Source organism: Hemicordylus capensis, chromosome 6 (assembly GCF_027244095.1).
Source record: "Hemicordylus capensis ecotype Gifberg chromosome 6, rHemCap1.1.pri, whole genome shotgun sequence".
In the NCBI taxonomy this organism is placed as follows: domain Eukaryota; kingdom Metazoa; phylum Chordata; class Lepidosauria; order Squamata; family Cordylidae; genus Hemicordylus; species Hemicordylus capensis.
This window is the reverse complement of record NC_069662.1, coordinates 76,442,955-76,463,812: the sequence shown is the minus strand read 5'-3', so window position 1 is coordinate 76,463,812 and position 20,858 is coordinate 76,442,955. Positions and strand designations below refer to the sequence as shown.

General features: G+C 43.8%; 1 protein-coding gene across 13 annotated transcripts in view; it reads left to right on the top strand.

Moving 5' to 3' along the window:
• Window positions 1–20,858, top strand: part of SPATA48 (spermatogenesis associated 48) — a 65,665-nt gene that overhangs the window by 11,461 nt on the left and 33,346 nt on the right. For all 13 annotated transcript variants that reach the window (XR_008309775.1, XR_008309776.1, XR_008309779.1 and 10 more), the window contains 6 exons: window positions 2,107–2,204; window positions 4,223–4,293; window positions 5,761–5,899; window positions 7,042–7,109; window positions 10,692–10,733; window positions 12,993–13,100. Coding sequence is in view for 5 of the 13 variants with exons in the window: in XM_053261363.1 (XP_053117338.1) it covers window positions 2,107–2,204; window positions 4,223–4,293; window positions 5,761–5,899; window positions 7,042–7,109; window positions 10,692–10,733; window positions 12,993–13,100 (526 nt within the window). In the remaining 8 variants the exon portion in view is untranslated. The remainder of the gene's footprint in view (window positions 1–2,106; window positions 2,205–4,222; window positions 4,294–5,760; window positions 5,900–7,041; window positions 7,110–10,691; window positions 10,734–12,992; window positions 13,101–20,858) is intronic.

Genomic DNA, 20,858 nt, shown 5'->3' with positions numbered 1-20,858 from the left:
ATTGATTGGAGAAAAAACCCAGAGCAAGCTGTGGGAACGCACACAGGAAAAGGATCTGCAGGGAATGTGGAGAGGAGCCGACCCTATGTGAACAGTCCATTAAACAGCTGTGAATCTGCTGCAAAGCAGATTCGCTCTTTGGATACCCTGCGGCATGAAGCCGTGTCTGGATAACTTCCAGGAGAGAGATCTTGGGGTCGTGCTGGAAAGTATGTTGAAAGTGTGACTAAGTGCTGTGGAAAAGGCAAATTCCATGCTAGGGATCATTAGGAAGGGGATTGAAAATAAGGATGCTAATATTATAATGCCATTATGCAGATCTATGGTGCAACCACATTTGGAGTAGTGAGTATAGTTCTTGTCACTGTATCTTAAGCACATTGTAGAACTGGAAAAGGTGCAGAAGAGAGCAAACAAGATGATCAGGGAACTGGAGCACCTTCCTTATGAGGCAAGGCTACAGCACCTGGGGCCTTTTAGTTTAGAAAAGAGGCATATAAAATTATGCATGGAGTACAGAGAGTGGACAGAGAAAAATTTTTCTTCCTCTCTCAAAGAGGTTTAGAACCAGGGGTCATCCCATGAAACTGAAGACCAGGATTTTAGGACCAACAAAAGAAAGTACTTTTTCACACAGCGTGTAATTAAACTATGGAATTCTCAGCCACAGGATGTGGTGATAACCATTAGCTTGGATGGCTTTAAAGGGGGCTTAAACAAATTCATGGAGGACAATAGCTATTAATCTGGTGGCTATGGCCACCTCCAGCCTCAGAGGCAAGATGCCTCTAAATACCAGTTGTAGGGGAGCAACAGCAAGAGAGAGGGCATGTCCTCACCTCTTGCCTGTGGGCTTCTCAGAAGCATCTGATGGGATACTATGTGAAACAGGATGATGAACTGCATGGGCCTTAGGCCTGATCCATCAGGGCATGTTCTTAGTTACCCTGCCTGTTCCACTCTTGTCTCTCCTTCCTTCCATAACTTTCTTATCTTCTGTTACTATGACTTACATAGTGCTTTTCAACAAAAGTTCTCAAAGCAGTTTAGAGCCTTTCCTGTTTTCCCACAGCTCCTCCCTTTTTTCGCCCCACTGTTCTTCAGCCCCCTCGGACCTTCTTATCAGACTCCTCCATCTATCCTTTCTTGAGGTTCTTGCTTTTTCAGTCCACTGCCCTGCCCTCTTCCTCCAGTTACTCTGCCTCATGGTTTCCTATCTCTTCATCCTGGGGCCTCTTTCCCACTTAGCCTTTCAGTTCTTAGTCCTCCTATCTTGCCTACATAACTCCTCCAGTTCCTATCCTGTCCTATACTTTAAGCCTCTACACACGATCAGTGTGCAGAGCTGAAAGGAGTTCAGCAGGGAGAGCAGGCTTGACCCACTCTCCCTGAAGACGATCACCTACCCTTCCTTGTGCTGGCGAATAACCTGTCCAGACGAGTGTCAGCTTGGCACTGGTGCTCGCACGCCCGGCCATGGTTTGCCCCACAGCTTGAGGGTCAGATGAAGAGAAGTGCCGTCGCGTGGCGCCCCACCCCCCAGAGCCCCAGCAATGCACCACCTGAGTGTGTGATACATTCCTGGGAGCCCCCCACCACCACAGCTGCTCGCAGCCACGGCTGCCACACAATCATTAACCTTATTTAAGGGGGAGGTTAACAGAGGTTAACCTCGCTCCATTAACCTCATTTAAGGGGGAGGGTATTTGGGCAGGCTTGCTGGCGTGGAGCCACCGGGCTCGCCCACAAGCCCAGTGGTTTTCACAAGTGAGCAAAACCGGGCTACGGGAGCCCAGCCCAGTTTTGCTCACTCATGTGAAACGTTTCTGGGTGTTTTCTCATCCCATTGCAGTTTTCATTTAAATTCATAGAAACGAACTATTACAAACATTCTGATGCTAATATTTTTCATCACCAGGAAAATTGTTTGTGAACATTCTGTGACTTCACATCAGTTCAGCTATTTATTTTCAAAGGCTTCATTAGCACCACCATTGTTACAATTAAATTTCCAAGTATGTTACAATGTAGATGTTCTCTCATTAAGCAGGAATCTAAGCACTGCAGTAGGCTACATGGTACAAAAGGATCTACATTTTCTTTCAGGATGGACAAGTCCAGTAAAAGTTATACCTTCTCCGCCTCAAGTCAAAGAATGTTTCTCACCTCATACATTTGTGTTTAATGTTGATTCAGATGTAAAGGTATTTTTGTTTACTGTTATTTATTTCACTTATTGCATAAACCTTGCACGTTTTCAAATCACTGCCATTACAGACACCCAGTCTAATGAGATACAGGGATCCTTGTGAGACAAAATACAGTTTTGCAAGTCATGCATTAATGAAATCTTATCTAAAGTTAATGCTGGAAAACATGACATATCCCAGGTAATAGCTGCCTGCTGTCCTTTTGTAACTCCTCCATGTGTTTGTGGTGGCTCTTTTTCCACCAGAGGTCGTAAAAAAACAGGAGGAGCAAATAAAAGGGACCTACAAAGCATCGTTTGTTTTAATATTATCTGGGAAATGCAAGGTAATAGATCAGTATTGCAATAACTGCTATGTATGTGTTTTTGCCTTTTTAAGTACCCAAACTGTGTATGTATGATGAGAAAGCCATTTTTATTGATAGGTCTGTAGGGAAGGAGGTCCTCAGTGTTTCAAGCCCTGAAGAATTTTTAATCTATTCCAAAAATCTGTTCCTCCACATTTTGCATGTATAAGCATTCAAACAATTCACTAAAAACTAAAAGCACCTATGTAAATTAGATAGACAGACAGACAGACAGACAGACAGATAGATAGATAGATAGATAGATACAGTGGTCCCTCGACTTACGAACTTAATCCGTTCCGAATGCACATTCGTAGGTTGAAAAGTTCGTAAGTTGAAAAGCGGTTTCCCATAGGAATGCTTTGGAAACGGATTAATTCGTTCCGGAGCCTAGGAAAAAGACCCAGACACCCAGTTTTTTGTGCAAAACTCTTTATCAAGTGCACTTTAAAGGCATGCAAACTGCACAGCAACATTACTTTTCAACAATAAACATTTACAACAGCACTTTATCATTTTTTGGGGACCTGATGCAGGTCACTTCAGGGCACTTTAAAGGCAGGCAGGCACACTCAACATGCCTCAGCCTCAGCCAACATTTCTAAACCTTACTCAACACAGTTTTTGGACCTGATGCAGGTCACTGCAGTGCTTTTCAAAGACAGGCAGGCACAATGAACATGCCTCAGCCAACATTTTAAAGCATTACTGTACACACCTCAGCTTTGGAACATGTTAAGGACACTTGTGTGCAATTCTAAGGCAGGCACTCTTCGAAGGGACATGCCTCACCCTCAGGTTACATTTCTTTACACCACACACCTCAACTTGGGAACAGGAAAAACAGGAAATGTAAACTGCAAACAGCAATGAACTTTTTAATTTTCAAACCAAAAAAATCATTTCTGGGAAGAGGAGGCAGAGGGTGACAACTGGGAAGAACAGCAAGGTTCTTCCTCCTGCCTTGCCTGCTTCACCACAAACCGGTCCATGGTCTGCTGCCTCTGTCTCTTGCGGAGCATTGCTCGCCATGGGGCAACGACCACATTATCAAAGTGCTCCACAGCTTCCTGGGCTGCATCCTGATCCTCACTGAGATCGTTCACAAAAATTCGTAAGTCGAGGAAACCGCATCTAAAATTCGTAAGTCGAGGAAACCGCATCTAAAACTGCCAACGGTTTTCCGTTCGGATGTCGAAAAATTCGTAAGCGTGCGGCCACTTTTTCCGTTCGTAAGTCGAAAAATTCGGATGTCGAGTAGTTCGTAAGTCGAGGGACCACTGTAGATAGATAGATAGCACATTTTCAGGATCAATCACAGTTGTATTATAAGGTTTGAAATAGCACTGAATTGTCCAACCAGGAGCAATATCAAGAACCCTTTTATACATCTCTAGAATTGCTACATATTCCTCTATGAGCAACCTGATACAAACAGATATTTTCCAAGTGAAGCTTTTTATAGCATGGAGATGTGCTGGGAAAGCTTTACCTGTTTAATTTCTGTTCTAAATGGAACAGGCTGCTCTAAATGGCAGTGGAAAAGGGCAAGGAGAAAAGGTGGCAATCTTATACATATATGTTTGAGAAATTTCAGAGTTTAGAAAGTAATCCAGTGTCTATATTCTCTTGTATGCTGTTCCTTTTGTCATGGTTTCTTACAAAGTCAAGTGATTCTTCTAAAGCCTGCAGAGATGAGAAAGCCCGGAAGTATATGTATACCTCAGTGACCCAAAAGTGAGTTTCTGTTTCTAGTATGGAAGGATTTTAAAAATTCAGTCTTGCTGCCCTTTCTGTTGCTATTCACAGTGGCATATGGCAGTGTGCCTAATCCAATGATCTATTTTTTCCTCTCATTATATGTGTATAAACAACATATCGCATGATAATGATTAGTACTATCACTATCTGCAATAAAGGCATTTATATGTCAACTTTGAATTTCTCTCCAGAAACCTTGGGCCAAACCTTTTATGTAACAAGCCAACGGCATTAGGGATGTGCACGGAACCGGTTCAGAGGCCCTTTATGGGCCTCCGAACTGGTTTGAAGGTTGGGGGGGTTTCCACCAGTTCGAAGGTGGGGATGTGCCGCTTTAAGTGTGGGGGAGGGTGAACTTGCCCGCTCACCACCACCCTCGCCTTCAAGCCTCCCCCGCCCGGTTCCATGCGCATTCCTAAACGGCATCATGCTTTTCCCCAGAAGACTAGTTGTCAGCTGGGGTTGTCATCTTGGAGACCGGAGCTGAGGCAGCATTACTGTAAGAGCCAAGCTACATTAAACCTGTCATTGGTCCTGATGTGCTTGACTTCTGTTTACTAAATAACAGCTGTGGAGGTGTCTGGTCTGGATCTGGAGATCCCAGTCCAGATTAGAGGGCCCACAGCTGCTCTTTAGTGCCCAAGGGCGCTTCCCTGCCAGAGCAAATAGCAGTTGCAGGGGCAGTCTGGATTGGCACTATGGTGGGCCCAAAGAATTAAACTCCCCCGCACACCACAGCTCTGATCCAGATTACGCTTCCACACATGGCAGCTATTTTGTAAACAAAAGTCAGCATATCAGGGCCAATTATATATTCAGCAAGTTTGGCTCTAAGACCTAGTTTTCACTGAAACAGGAAACCTGTGCCTGAGCTGTGCCATTTAAAGCTACAGGTGTGAGCTCATATGCTTGAACACTCGCAGAATATTCAGCTTTCAGCTTTTCCAAATACAGTGTTTTTTGGACTATATCATTTTAGCTTTCTGGGTGTCTTGGAAACTCCTTAACCATTGTGGGATGCACTCACTTGGAAGAACTTTCACCATTTAGGATACATTTTAAGTACCCTATTTGGAAGGAGCGATGTACACCCTTTCAGACCTCCTAATAATCAGGGTATCTTGAGGAGCATCTAGATATGACATGGGGAATCCATACTCTGGAGTCTGCACCCACCCACCCCACTTAAAAAAAAAATACTAGCCATTGGGGGTGGGTTACTGAATAAGATTGGGATATGGCCCAGGAAAGGGGCTGAACCCTTCTGCCCCTGTACCATTATCCCTATGAAAACTGTTCCCCTCCCCGAAAACTACTATTTGCCCTGTGAGGGAAAGCATCCAGGTACCCACATAGTAGTTGTATAATTGTTTTGTATGCCAACTATAATAATTAATTTTAAATAATAACAGCTCTTTCTTCTATTTTTAATAAATACTGTAGTGCATATGAAGACATTCCCTGGGATAGAATGTTACCACCCAAACCCCAGCCTCCAGATTCAACGCTAGAACCAATGGCTGATTGTGTATCCCAGGGTTGTACAATAAAGCAATATGAATCAGTACCAGAAATAAGCCAAGTCAGTGAACTTTATTTTAATGTGTTTGTGCTTTCTTGTAACAAAATACAGGGCCATAGCTCAATGGTAAAGCATGTGTAAAGTTCCAAGGTTTAATTCTCTGCAGTTAAATGATTCTCAGACTGGGAAAGACTATGGAGGGCTGCTCTAAGTTGGACAAGATAATACTGAGCTAGATGGACCAATGGTTTGACTCAGTAAGGCAGCTTTATAAGGGTTCCAAATTATTGAGACGGCTCTAGTCTAGTTTAAGTAAAGGGGACAATACTCGATTAATAGTAACACATGAATATGGAGCCATTTATAACACAATACCCCAACCCAAAAAAATCTGGAGATATCCAAAATTAAAGCACCGTGCAATATCTCCAGATGAACCATATGAAATCACACCGTTTTAAAAAGTAATGATCCATATGTCCCAGGTGCTTATTAACCAGTCAGGAACACATTAAAAAAAGGGTTTTCCAGATTTCACATAGAACTCTGTTTCTCTGCTTTTGATAACTGCATACAAGGAAAAGCATGCAGCTATTTGATAAGAGAAGCTGCCCCCACTGAGCGTCTTCCATTATGCAGCTCTTAAAGATACTCCGACCCGTGACAAATCTGGCTACTGCAGACCCAGAACAAGAGTTTTTCAGTTCCTGCCTCATCCCTTTCATTCACCTTCTTCCCACCATGGTCAGTGCCTCCAACAAGGACCTCCAGTGGCATGGATGAAATTAGAGTAGGTCTCACCTCCCCCATACTCACTCCAAACAATCCCTATACAGGGTTTTAGGGCTAAAAATACCATCCACCATTCCTTAAAAACTCCATAGCATGTGCCCATCTTGGCTTGTTTGTGCCTCTGAATGTGCCTAATGTGATAACTTTGAATCTTTCAGTTACACCAGGCCTACACAAATAGTGACCCACCAAGCCACTACCCACTAGCCATGTATTATGGTCACCAGGGGTGGGAATAACTCCTCTTGTTTTTCTGGCCTGCCTAGGGCTGCAATAGATGTGTTACAAATTGTAGAGCACTTTTTTGTACTGAACAATGTACTATGGGCATGGTGACAATAATAAGCATTATTGTTATTAAATTCACTCAGCGCTGATGAAACCCAAAAACATTCTGATCATTATTTTAGGTTGTTGGAGGCCTCTGGGACAGATTTCAAAGAAGATATTTCATCTCACCGCATAAGCCAATAACTTTGTGAGTTTCATTTCTTTCTGTGAAATAAATTCATTTCAATAATAACTTCAGGAAATTCAGAGCTTTTTAAAAAATCCCTTGCTTTCTCTTTTGGCTCACTTTTTAAATGAAATAAGGCAAGATCTTAGCAATTAAGCACATGCTTAAGTTTGCAGCATTGACTCTGTGTCCAAACTTCTATGTTGGTGGGGACAAAAGCAGCTCAAGGTCCAAGTCATCAGAGCTTATTATTGTCCCATTTATTTTGGATCTGTCTCTTCTACTACACAGTTGGTGTGCTTGGTGGGTGCGATAAGAGGATGACCTCCAGTGATTTGGACCCATGCCCTCCTCACTGGGGAAAACCAGTTGCAAGAAGCTAGTGCTTTGTTGGCTGGAGTAGCTAACATTTCATTCAGGTGCTGGACAGAATCAAAGCTGCATCATTCAGTCCTAGTCAAAGACTCTCCAGCCAGCTGCCAACCTGTCTCTAGGCCTTTTTGGAAGAGATCATTAATAATATTTTCACCTGGTTTTTAACTGTAATTTTATTATATTAAATTATATCTATTTTTAGACTGGTTTTTAATTCTGTTTTTATTATAAGTTTTTTCACTTGCTACTTTTATATAGTTTTTAGTGATATATGTAATGCAAATTAAATATACAATGTGTTATTGTTTTTAAGTATTATAAGCTGTTTTGTGGCTATATTTAACAGGGAGCGGTGGGAACAAATGATGCGCTGGGTCTCACAATCAGTGAGACCCGGTTTGCGAAGTTGAGCGGGGAGAACGGGCTAAGCCCACCCCACACACGAGCAAGCAGGAGCCCTGGGCAGCCGGATTGGCCGCCCTCATGATTGCCGGCTCCGTGACGGAGCCGGCGGGGGCTGGGGAGCTCGGGGGCCGCGTGGCCCCCGGAAACTCCAGTATGCCCTGCATCAGTGCGCAGGGCATACTGGGGAGACCCCTGGACCCAGGAGGTGGCTTTTTGCCTCCCCTCCGGGGGTCTCCTCATAAGTAGGCGTGCCACGGAGCCGCGCCACTGCTATTTAGGATCTTGAATACCAGGTTTGCAGAGCGAGCACTCCGCAAACCTGGTTTTAGGGGAGGGGTACTTGAGTGGGTTACCTGGTCTAGAACCACCAGGCTCACAGCCAAGCCCGGTGGTTCTCATGATTACAGAAAATCGGGCTAGCAGAGGCTAGCTCGATTTTCTGCAATCGTGAGAATAGCCTCAATATTTAACATTTGCATACAGTGCACAAATCACTTCCCGTGTATTATCTTCATGTAATTCTTACAGCAACTCTGAAAAGTCCGCGTAAATTAACTCTAATTGTAGCTGAGACTGAGAACAAATAGCTTGCTTAAGTCTACCTTGTAAGTTCACTGTGGAGCCAAGATCCAAACCAGAGAAATCCTGCTTTGCAGCTCACGCCTAGTTACTACACTTCACCTGCTCTCACTCTCACTTGTTGAGTGAGTGATTATTCTTTAGCTCCAGACATACCTGATAAAGCATCAAGTCCCTACTTAATCATATAGCCAGCCTTTTGAAATCAACATGGAAAGAATGAGGATGAAGCACTAGTAGAAGAAGATCACACACAATGAAGAGAAAAAAATCCAGTTTTTTCAAATTTGTACAAACTAGTATTTTTTGCTAAGTCCTAACATTTCTAGCAAGAGCTCTTCTTCTGGGAATAACTGTCCAAATAACAAACTGTATTCTCTAATTACATGGATATGGAGAGAGAAAAAACTTGTTCTTTGAACAATTATTCCTCCAGGGAAGAGCTTCTGCTTGAAATATGTTTGCAATAAATGTTGGTTTATAATATTGATTTTTAAATTATTTTTCTGTAACCCTTGACAGCCTGGCTTTCAGCCTGCTCATAACAATGGGCCTTTGACCTTGGTCAATGATCCCTATCAAGAAAAGAATGGGGTAGTTGCATCCTATTGATCCCATTAGAGCTTTCTATGAGATTTGAAGGAAATGGCAGGAAGGAAGGCATGAATACCAGGATTTGATAGTCAAACAGCATCTCAGAGTCATGGGAGATAGACACATACAGAAGACTATTCCTTGCCCTACTGTCATTGTTTGAATGTCTGTTCCCATTATCCAGTTCCTTGCTACAAAATTCCAGTACTTTGACTATGTATCAGGGCCATGAAGACTCTGTAGGGTGCCACATCAGATAGTTCAAGTGCCATTATAATAATGAAACAGCTGAAACTTAAGCCTGGTTCATATATGACACTCATGTGGATTACTTGCAGCTCAAGGTGAAATGGCTTTCAGCAGTGGATACAAGCATTTCAGCCATTCCAAACCATCTTTTCCAAGGATTTGTGACACCGTGTTTGCAAAATTGGCTTAAGTACATCAGAGTCACTTTACACAAGACTTATTTATGTATTTATTTGATTTATATACCACCCTTCCAAAAATGGCTCAGGGCAGTTATTAGAGGGAGCTGAGCTACTTGGTTATGGACTGATTTGGTCATTCGTCAGCATTGGGATTCCAGATGTGCAAATGATCTGTGAATTTGATTCCTTGCTTCTGATGCAGACATGCAGATGTGGGGTGGGGGGAGAGTCATCAATCTCATGGATCTTCCTATGAGAGGGAACCATGAGTTCCTACTTTTTGTATTGCATCAGTGAATGTCTGGATCAGCTCTATTATATCACGCACCACAATCACTGTGACTTTTTTACATTCCTTAGTGCAGGGTTTCCTAACCTTAGGTCCCCAGATGTTGGACTACAACTCCCATCATCCCCAGCCACAAAGGCCATGGCCTTTGTAATCTAAAAACAGCTGGGGACCCAAGGTTAAGATAATGCCTATATATTTTCATACTTTTCTCTATAACACTTAAGGCTAGAAATTTAGCTTTGTGAACGAAATCAAGGCTGAGATTCCTAGGATGCTTTGCCAAATTCTGCATTAAAATAACAAATTGCCTGTTTATAACAGGAGAAAAGAAATGGATGCATATAATGCAAACAGGGCCAGATAAAAACTGCTTGTGTCTTGCATATATAACCCTCTCACTGAGTAATTGTTACAGGATATTGACTGGGATGGATTTTGCAAAAATCAAAATTGAGCAAAAACGAAGTGTAACAGATTGGAGCAGTTGATTGCATGCCTTGTTAGAATGCTTCCCAGAGGCATTTGCCCGGCCACAGTTGAAAACAAAATGTTGGACTAGATGGGCCCTTGGGTCTGATTTAGTAGCAGTATTCCCTCTAACAGGGATTCCCAGATGTTTCTGACTACAACTCCCAGAATCCCCAGCTGCAATGGCTTTTGCTTGGGATTATGGGAGTTGTAGTCAACATCTGGGAATCCCTGTTAGAGGGAGTAGGGCTCTTTGTATGGCCTTGTGATACCTTATGGTCCACTACATTCATGGCAGACCTTTGAATCATACTCCTTCCCACCGCCAGTATTTGCATTTCTAAAGATACAGGTATCCCTTGCCATTGCCCCTGTTTGTGGATTAAGGATTTTCATAATATACTCTATAACAATTCTACATTTGAAAGAAATTATTTTACTGTGCTTCATCTTTCACAGTGTCAGCCCATATTCTCGAACTCAGCATGTACCCCTCTACACGTAAGTAAAAACTTTTATATCATTACATAGCTCTTAAATTAAGCGGAATATGCCATCTGTCTGTTCTGGAGGGTCCCCTGAGCTTCAAAAGCAGGTTTCTTGGAATGCAGGGGGCTCCACTGAGGAGAAGGGGGAGGAGAGCCCCATTGCACAAGTAGGACTCCACTCATACTTCTCTGGATCCAACCCCATGATGTATTTATTTTTAAACTGTAAGGAGAGTATCATTTGAGATTTCTGCCTTAGTCATCAAAATGTCTTGGGCCAGCTCAGATTAGAAATTATTAGGAAAGGTGTTGAAAACCAAGTGGCAAGGATCATAATGCCCTTATATAAATCTATGGTGCAGCCACACTTTGAATATTTTATATAGTTCTGGTCTTCCCATTTCAAATAGGGTGTTGCAAAGCTGGAAAAGGGCAGAAAAGAGGTTTTCATCTCCTTGCTTCCTGGTTGGCTTGTTGTCATACAAATCAACCTGATTTCTATGATAACAAACCAACCAAGAAGCAAGGAGATTGCAAGCGAAACAGAAGCCAGTGCCAAAACCAATCAGCAAGGGGAAAACACACCTCCAAAATGGTGCTTGGAACATTCTGGCTATAAATGGGGTCATTCTGTTCCAAGCTCGAAACAAGCCCTTCATTTTAAGATGACGATAAATGGGGTCATTCGGTTTCAAGCTCGAAACACTCAGAACGGCCCATTTCAAGTTGGAATATTTTGAGCTCAAAATGTTCTGCACATCCCTACCTGTAATATTACACTTGGAGGTCAGACCAATCCATTCGAAATATCAACATTGAATAGGTTTCAAATGTGAAAAAAAGACTAGGGAAGGGAAAGCACCACCGGTGGATTGAAGAGCTTCTTATCAGTGTTTTCCAGGCAGTGTCCCTCTCTGACTTGGCACTGTGCTGTAGCGGCATTCTGAAGACATCTGTGGTGCAGTGCAAGGTCAGAGAGAACAGCTCACTTCTCCCTCAAGTTCCAGAATCATCCAAGTGCTCATCTTTGAGGCACTCTTGAGCCACTCCGGCCCTGCCTCTTGCTTGAGTTCCAGATTTAGGGGAAAGGCAGGGAGGTCACTGACACAATCAAAAACTACCCAGGTTTGGGAGCTACATGTAAACCTGGGTAGCTTTTCCTCTAACCTTGCTTCCACACAACCAAAAATTGGGAGTATACACAGCTCCCAAACCCGGGTAGAACACAGTTTTTAATTGTGTCAGTGACCTCACAGAAATCATCACCAATGTTGCTACCATCAAATAATGAACATCCATGTGTGAACTAGCCCAGGGTCTATCTCTGACTTTAAATTGCCCTTCAGAAGTTCTGAGTGCCTTCAAAGCACCGTGTGACGTCTGTGCAGCACTCAGCACTCTTCAAATACTCATAGGAACATAGGAAACTGCCATATACTGAGTGATGAAAGGAATGCTCACCGAGAGTTGTGGAAAAGAGCAGTCATCACAGCAACATTTGTGATCCTTCTGAATATCACAAGACATTCTGGGTGCCTCCGAAGCTTAGGACAGACACTCTCTCCCTCCTCACACCCTCTGTGCACAGCAAAGGACTCAGTGAATGGCCAGGGTCAGTGATGAACACAATTAATGGCTGGCTGCCAAAGCCAGAAAAATTTGAGGATCAAATTGAGGATCCCTGCATATTCTTTCAATGCAGGCCTGCACAACTTGTGACCCACCAAACTGAGCATAGCCCACTAGCCATGTGGGCAACCAGTGGCTTGATAAACTTCTTGGGGGTTTTCTGCCTGCCTGAAACTGCAAAAGCGGGAGGCGTTGTCAGGCACCTGGCAAACCGCAATACACAAAGTTTTGTTCAACTTGATGGGTCACAAGTTTTGCAGACTTGATTTAACCTGTCCTGCTTTCATAGGTCTGAGCATAAAAGCAGTGGGGGGGAAAGGGATTCCATCACCTCCTTTTCACATTATTTTCAGCTTTCCCAAATCTGTTTAGTTCACATATGTGGTAATACGTTGTCATCCATTATTTGCTGCAAGCGCTGCCTGGTTTTCTCTTCATCTTGGGACGTGGCTGCACAAAGGACAATTTATCTCTGTATATATTCTTGTGCACCTTTTTAATAAATAACGAAAAGCTTGGAGCTTGCTTCAGTGGCCTCAGCCAGCTGTTTTATAAATTTTTTATAGATAGATAGATAGATAGATAGATAGATATAGATATAGATATGCCTTTTGACCCCACCCCCCATTTCTCATCCAAACAGAGGCCGTGTTGGTGCAGACAATGTTGAAGACCTAGACAATCCCTATGTGGATTTAATTACCCATGGCAACGTTAGAATTGCAAAGCCACGCTATGTGGAATCTTCCTAGTAAGTAAACGTCTCTTTTCCTTGCTTATATAATGACTGATTGAGTTTTAATCAAACTGCCATTTTCCTTGTCATGCTGCCAGAAAGGACCTGAAGTTATTGAAGGTAGGGGATATGGAATTAGACATGGTTTCAAAACCCTAGTCACCCACACATTCACTGGCTAACCTAGGGAAGTCACTTTGCACAAAGCAGCAAAGGTTATGGGTGCCTATTTCCCTTTGTTGTCAGTTGAATGAAGAAGAAACTAACCATCTGAGTGGGCAAAAGAGCCAAGCTTCACAAATAGCAAAATCACGTGGTTCAACTGTATTGCTGAACTGTAAGTCTTCAGACTGCAACTGGAGGCCCATGTTGGAATTCTCCTTCCCATATAATTATTTGTATATAGAAAACCCATGTGTTAGGGGGAAGGCTAGACTAGAACCCTTAACAACTGCATGCTAGCATTTTGTGTCCATGAAGTATTTTTATATGGGGCTACATTCAAACATGCAACAGTCCAACACACTCCTACAATCTGAAATGGTGTTGTCCAGTAAGACTATGCAGGATGTGATTCCCCTGATTTGTGTCGATCAGCTTTTAGGTGCACCTAACCTTTGCTGGACTGAACTCACTATCCATCAGCCTTTAAAAAAAAAAATTGGGTGGTTTGGGGATGGAATTTCCGGGGTCATGGGCATGGTTCCCTCTAAGGCATGTGCATGTACACACGCTCAAAGATTTTTGGATGTCCACTCAGTTCATTTTAGATCCTGCTCAGGTTGAAACAGGAAGGCCCCATTCTGAATGCACATGCACACACACTGCCTTGATACTGCCACCCAGAACAAAACTCATTCCGCACAGAGATGAAAAAAAATTAGAGGGAACACTGACCCCCCACTCAGGGGGTGATTTTGGGCGGTGTGGAGTCAGTTTTGGGAGGCTTGGGGAGGTCACTTCATTTCCAGGGGTCAGGGGGATTTGTTCTATTTTTTTCTTCATTTTAAGGTACTTTCCCGATCGCGATTCCCCTAACCCCCTGTTTCCCATTACTCTCAATGTCTCGCCTACTGCGAATTTGCCATCCGTGAAGGTTTCCAGGAATGGAACCCTCACGGTTGGCGAGGGACAACTGTGACTTCACCACTAACGACACAGAAAAACACATACGATTATTTTGTTTAATGCATATTATTTTCCTAAAGCAGACCACCTGTCTGTTAAGGTGTAAATATAACATTGGCCACTAGATGTCCTCTGAATATGCTGAAGTTTTATACCTCAATTAGTATACACCTCTTGAAATGCTGGATACCATTCCTAACTATTTTCTTAAATGATATCAGAGCATTTAAAAGTAAAATAATAGAGCTCACTTAAAAATATTGCATTGACCACAGGCTGGGCAATGCAATGCTGGCACTGCCAATCGGCCAGCTCTGCCACGCATGAGCATCCCCAGTTGCACAACTGTAAGTATGCTGTTCTAAGTAGTTGCACAACTGCCTTGTTGTGCAACACCGCCAGGGCTGCCTGCAACATACGCAGCAGTGCTGGCTGATCCGCAGCACTGGTGTTGCATTGCCCAGCGCAGAGATCATAGTGGGGGGAAAGATGTACTTGGTGTTTTTTTACAAAGCTGACACCAAATAGGCCTTTCCTTGGTTTAAGCTGCTCTCACTATTTTTAAACTGTCCTAGGGAACTTTCCTTTAAAGCTTATTCAGGTTTCCACAGGGAGATGTAATGGCTGATGTTTTCCTCGATGACACCTTGCCTGCCACTACCACTCTCCACCTATAAGTAACTTGTGGGTGTCTTTTAGAACACACTGTCAGTTCACATGGAGTGACAGTGAGGCCCAAAAGATCTGGCCAATGTGCTACACGGGCTGAACATGTGCCCTGAAACAACCCCAGCATCTTCTGTGGTGTGCAAGAACTCTGCAACAAATGTGTGTAGGTTCATTAAAGACAAGTGATGGGAGAAAGCATTTTTAAGTGTTTGAAGTTTGAAAATCACTGCACTAGTATAGCTGCATTTCGGACAACAGACTGAATAGAAAATGAACTGTCCAAAAGGAATATTTCTTCAGTGTCAATTTAAAACTTAAGAGAACAGAGCATTGTGTCATCTTAAAGATAGGTGCATTGTATCACTGGTCTGGGGAGAGACCATAGCTTACTAGAAGGGCATCAGTTATGCTTGCCAAAAAGGCTGGTCACAACTGCTTTGAATCTTGAGCTCAACTATTTGAAGGAGTGTAAAGAGTGCCTGGAAAGCACTTAGTCTTTATTTTAGAGCGGGAGTGGGCGGGATCTGATTTGTTATTAATTCATTAACATTATTTTTTGCATGGACCAATAAGGACACTCATAGCAAGTGATACCTTGCTTCTAAATGTTCTATTAATGTTGAACATGTGGAGCTTCCTTACACTGGCTCACATAGTGCGCAAGGATATGCCAACCCAGTAACATCGCATGTATGCAAGTTGCACAGTTGATGGTATGCAAGAGTAAGCCGACTGGATATAATGGGCTTGCTCTTGTGTAACATCATTTGCACACTTCTTGTGTTTGCACAACTTGTGTACATGCAGTGTTGCTGAGTGGATGTACCCTTGAGTGTTGTATCAGCCAGTGAGTCAAATGGTTGCTCCATCTGTCTGGGTACCATTGGCTGACTGGCAGCAGAAGGACTGAGATGAGGTCTTTCTAGTCTAAGCTAACTGAGGTGACAGGGATTGAATCTGGGACTTTCTGTATGCAAAGCTTGTGTTCTGCCATTGAGCTTTAGGAAAGGTCATAGCTCAGCAATGCCGCAGATTGCACGCTGCAATGGTTCCTTTTGAGGTGCTTCACCAAGCACTGTTTGCTGTGGCTCTCTTGTCTGTGTCCTCTCTGACTTTTGCTAATGTAGGGAAGGGGAAGAGATCAGACAAGTGTCTGCACTGCAGCCTGCTCTAATAGGGGCACAACAGACAAAATAATCCCATATCCAATAACCTGCTTACACACCCATCTCAATTGACTGAGGTAGGGTTGCTGTCTACTCCCTTTCCCAGTTGCACATCAGCACCACAAAGCCCCTTGGAATTCTGATAAGCTGTTTGGGGGTGGGGTGCAGAGGAGGGGGACTGTGCAAAGGAGGACATCATATCCTTTGCAGAGGTATCCTTGAACAGTTGTATGGAGGAAGAATTTGGATAGGAGCAGTTTGCCATGTGTAAGGCAAGCAAAGTTGCATCTGCTAAAATTCTCTCTTCTGCACAACTACTACAGCCCTGTTCTGCTTTGCATCTGGACACCTTCACTCCAGTGCTGCTCCCTAACAGGCATCTTCCCTATGTGGGAGGTATACAGCAAGCTGTGTTTGGTGATCTGCACCCTTTCTATTTAAAATAAATAGAAAAAGGCAAGCAAGTTTGCTATCATTCTTTACTGTCAGTCAGTTTAGCTTATCAAAAAGGATACACATACCCAAAAGGTTAAAAATGTCATATGGCTTAAGTATGGTCAAATTTTTCTCTTCTGATATTTGCTGCTACAGCACCTCTTTCTCTTTCATTATCTTTCACCATTTTTTCTTCTTAACTATTACAGCTTTCACCTGTCTTTCGATTGATTCCCCCTCCTTCACCAGTGTTGCATGAGGTTACAGCCCTTAAAGAAACTCTTTTGTTCTGCAGGTGTTCTAAGAGTCAATGGAAAAAATTGGCCAGTGCAGATGGGGATTTCCTGTGGAACATTCACAGCGTAGAAGGGGGGAGGGCACTGCTCAGTGCTTGATGAGATGACAAAGATGGCATAAATGATCCATTGCTGGTATTCCTGTAACTCTAATTAGCACACCATTGCAATGTTGTGCTCCTAATACTTGGGAGGAGCAAATCTCAAACTCTGATCTCCTAGGCCTGGTTCACACATGCACACACATCACTTGGTTTTTCTACACAGGGTTACTTACTAAGCCTACAAATAGATAATACAGGGGGAGCAGGGCTGCTGCCAAAACAGCAGCGCCAGGCCTTGTTTTCCCACTTTCCCCAGTATCATGCAACAATACTCAACTTGTGTTGCAGTGTCATCATGCTGCACGTTTCCCTGCCATTGACTGCTGCTTCTTGGGGTGGGGAAACTCTTAGTAATAGCATGATCACATCACACACACAATCCCTAAGCATTACGGAAAAGAGAGTAAAAGGAGACATAGGACTGCTGATTCTGGCAGAGCCCTGCATCTGCTGTAATGTCTAGTTTCAACTTGAATGTATGAACTGAAAGCACAACTAGTCATACCTGTATGCCCCATCCCCCACCACCAAGCAAATAACCGCTTCAGTGAGTTATTTTGATAATATGACGGTATATATCTGCCTTATACTGAGTAAGATCATTGATCCATCTGCCTTCATATGGTCTTTACACACTGACTGGCAGCAGTTTTCCAGGATTTCAGACAGAGGTCTTTCGCAGCCCTACTTGAAGAGGCCAGGGATTGAACCTGGGGCCCTTTGTACGCGAGGCACGTGCTCTACCACTGAGCTACAGTTCCAGGAAAATGGCACATGGGGAATATATCTAGGTTGGCCCTGACTGTTGAAAAAAATTGCGTTTGAGGCAAGGGTGTAGCGAACTTCCCAGTAGCCGGGGGACAAATTGCAGCTAGGGGGCCTCCATCATGAGCCCTAGTGCCCCATGCATCTGACATCCTATTCAAGGGGGCGGGGCAACCTAACCCACCGAAGCCTTCCCCTCCACCAATTTTTGGACACACCTTCTGCTTGGGCTGTTCAGTGCAGAGCAGGAGGGTTGCCGCCACAGTGGCCAACAGCAGCACTGGCTCGATGGCGTGGAGTCAGGCCTGGCGCAGGGCTGCTGAGGCTGATCAGGGCCGGGCAGCATGGCAGCAAGGGGTGGCCCACTGGGAGGAGGAAGCACGGGGTGGGGGGGAGAGAAAGGAAGCCCAGCCCCAGTGCATTTCTTCACTTCCCATCACATGCAGAAAGCGTGCGCGGGCCCAGCTGCAGAGCACCAGAGCCCAGCGCTTTAAGGGCAGTGGTGGCAGGGCACACCCCAAGCCTTGTGGGCCCCCCAGCTCAGAGGGCAGTGTCCCCCCTTGTCTAGCTAGGCCCATCATTAGCGGTGATGTGAGGCAATATGAAAGTTCTGTCTGTGGTCAATCTGCAGTGGCTTGTTCACATATATGTGTTGGAAGTGAAGGACTATACGCTGTCTCTTGTCTCAATGACATAGGAGGACAGACTAGTGAGTCAGAGGGCTAGAGGATCAAGATATTGGTCATCCCTTCTCTACTGCTCTGACACTATCCCTTGATATGTAGATTGCTATTCTTAGGGACTTAATTCCTTCCAGGCACTTCCTACATCCTTCTCTTTCTCTTCCCCTCCTTCTCGCTTGCAACATGCAAGCTCCTCTCTCCCTGCACCATGTGTGCAGAGATGCAGAATCCATCTGCATCCGGCTAGCTAGCTAGATTGGAGATCCTATCTCTTCACTTTACTATCTAGAGTGGAGTTCTATAATAAATACTCCTTATATTGATTTGAAACTATGAACTGGCTCCAAGTTATTTTACTCTCAGCATACACGCATGCCTAACCAAATTCTGTATTGTGCCTCTGTGCACTCTGCTATAATGAAAAGGGTTTCTCTTACCAGAGAGAATTCCCAACAATATGCAAGGCACCTTTGATGTTGGTAAAGGTAAACATATTCATATAAACCAGGCCCTAGAGTGAACTTCAGTAATATATTTGAAATAACACACTTAAGTGCATTGTGAGGTTATTAAGTGGATCTATTGCTTTACAGACCCATAGCACCCAGAAGCTCTTGTTTTCCTCTCCCATCCTTTAATCAGCAAACTAAAGCACTAGATCCATTTAATAAACTCACAAGGAGCTTTCCCAGACAGCAGGCTTTACCACAGGTTTACTGAGAGGCTTTACTGCAAGTTCCAAGTTGCCTCCAAAAAACGATGCAAAAAGTGGGTGTTGTTTTTTTACCCCAGATATAAATCAGGCTACACGCTAACACACAAATCCAAACTGTGTGTGAAGTGCTCCCTGCCAATACTTGCAGGGGTACTTCGGGGTAAATTTGGCTGATATGTGAACGCACCCCCTCCATTCTGGAGAAGATGCAAACTAAAAGCCCGGTGTGAAAAACTTCATTTAAGTGTGTTATTTCAGTGCTACTATATCATACGACATTTTTAATGGAGTCAAAGAGACAAGGAGCCCTTCAGTGAGAAAGGCAATAGGGTTAGCGGTCAGGAAGCCTTGAATAGCTTACCTCCGTGAACAAAAGCAGTTCCCTTTCCCTGGGCGGGTAGATTGCCCACCCAGACAAGTGCCGGTAGCTCCGAGGGTCAGGATGCCAGGACGCATCACCCTGTGTTACCCCACTCCACCCCCCAAACTCCAATAGAGGGAGGTTTCCTAGACGGGTTTGCCAGATCCTGGCAGTACACACGCACGTGCAAAACGTGCTGGTCTTCCTTCTTAGCCTGGTTTTGCATGCACGTCTGAATAGCCTCAAGGTGTGACTCATGTTTTCTCCATTTTTTGTCACAACATGACCACTTGTCCGAAAAGGAGAACTTCCACATCTGCATAGGTTCTGGGTACATGTGGAGTACATGGATGCTCTTTTGGGGGATGATATTACACAGTGCAAGACAGCTACTGAGTCTACACATTCAGGCAGGGGAGGGACAACCAAAATTTAATTTAAAGCGTGACCTTGTCAACACACCCAGAGACAGGCAAATGCCTGGGAAGCAGCTGTGTGCTTTGTAAAAATGGGGGTGGATTTCGCTTCAGTACATATGAAGTCCCTCAGTAGCAACTGAACTGTCAACTGACGAGATGCTTGAGTGTGCAGAGGTTTGAATAAGTTGTGCAACCACATAAGCAAGAAAGTGACAGAAAGAGACATCATCGTAGTGACAAAAAGAAATCCAACTGATGTGAAGCCCTGACACAAAAGGGCCGGCTTTTTGGTAGCATTATTACTTCAGCATGCTACTTCCTTGAGGAATTTTAGCAGACAATCGGAGGTAACTAGAGAGACTGATCAAATCACAAGGGAGGCATTTTTTTTTAAAAAAAAATCAACTATTACCATTTAGGTAATGCATATTCGTGTATTCTATCCCATGAACCCAGTAGTATCCACTAGAGGCACCTGCCCTGGATGCAACCTAGACACAAATGTTAAACTGGGCAAAACACATATAATAAATTGGCAGTTGTTAAAATAAGGTTAAATTATATCATGCTTTTTCCCCAGTGTGGGATAATTTGACATGTGCTCAAGAGGCAGATGAAAAGCAAGATACCAGTGTGTTCAGATGCTTAGTAGGGGCAACAGGTCAAGTCATGTGCCATCCTTGTAGTTTCTGATTGGCACCAAACCTGCTGATGAGTAAAGCACCTTAGGCCACTGAATACTACTGCCAATAGAGGAAGAAATCAGACTCGTATGGCACTGAGCAGTAGCAGCAACTAAGTTTCTTGCACAACAGTTTCTGAGCGAGAATATTCAGTGATATATGAGAATATGTGAGTCCTTAAAAGGTCCACAACAATTCTTAACTCACCTTCAAAAGGGACACCAAACTGGGAGCCTCCCCTGGGTATACTGGGTACATCCCTGCATGAGGCCAACCAGAATGTTCATTTATCTCCATTAGCTAGAACACAGGGAAATATTTAAATTTGCAACTATGCAAATTGCACTGA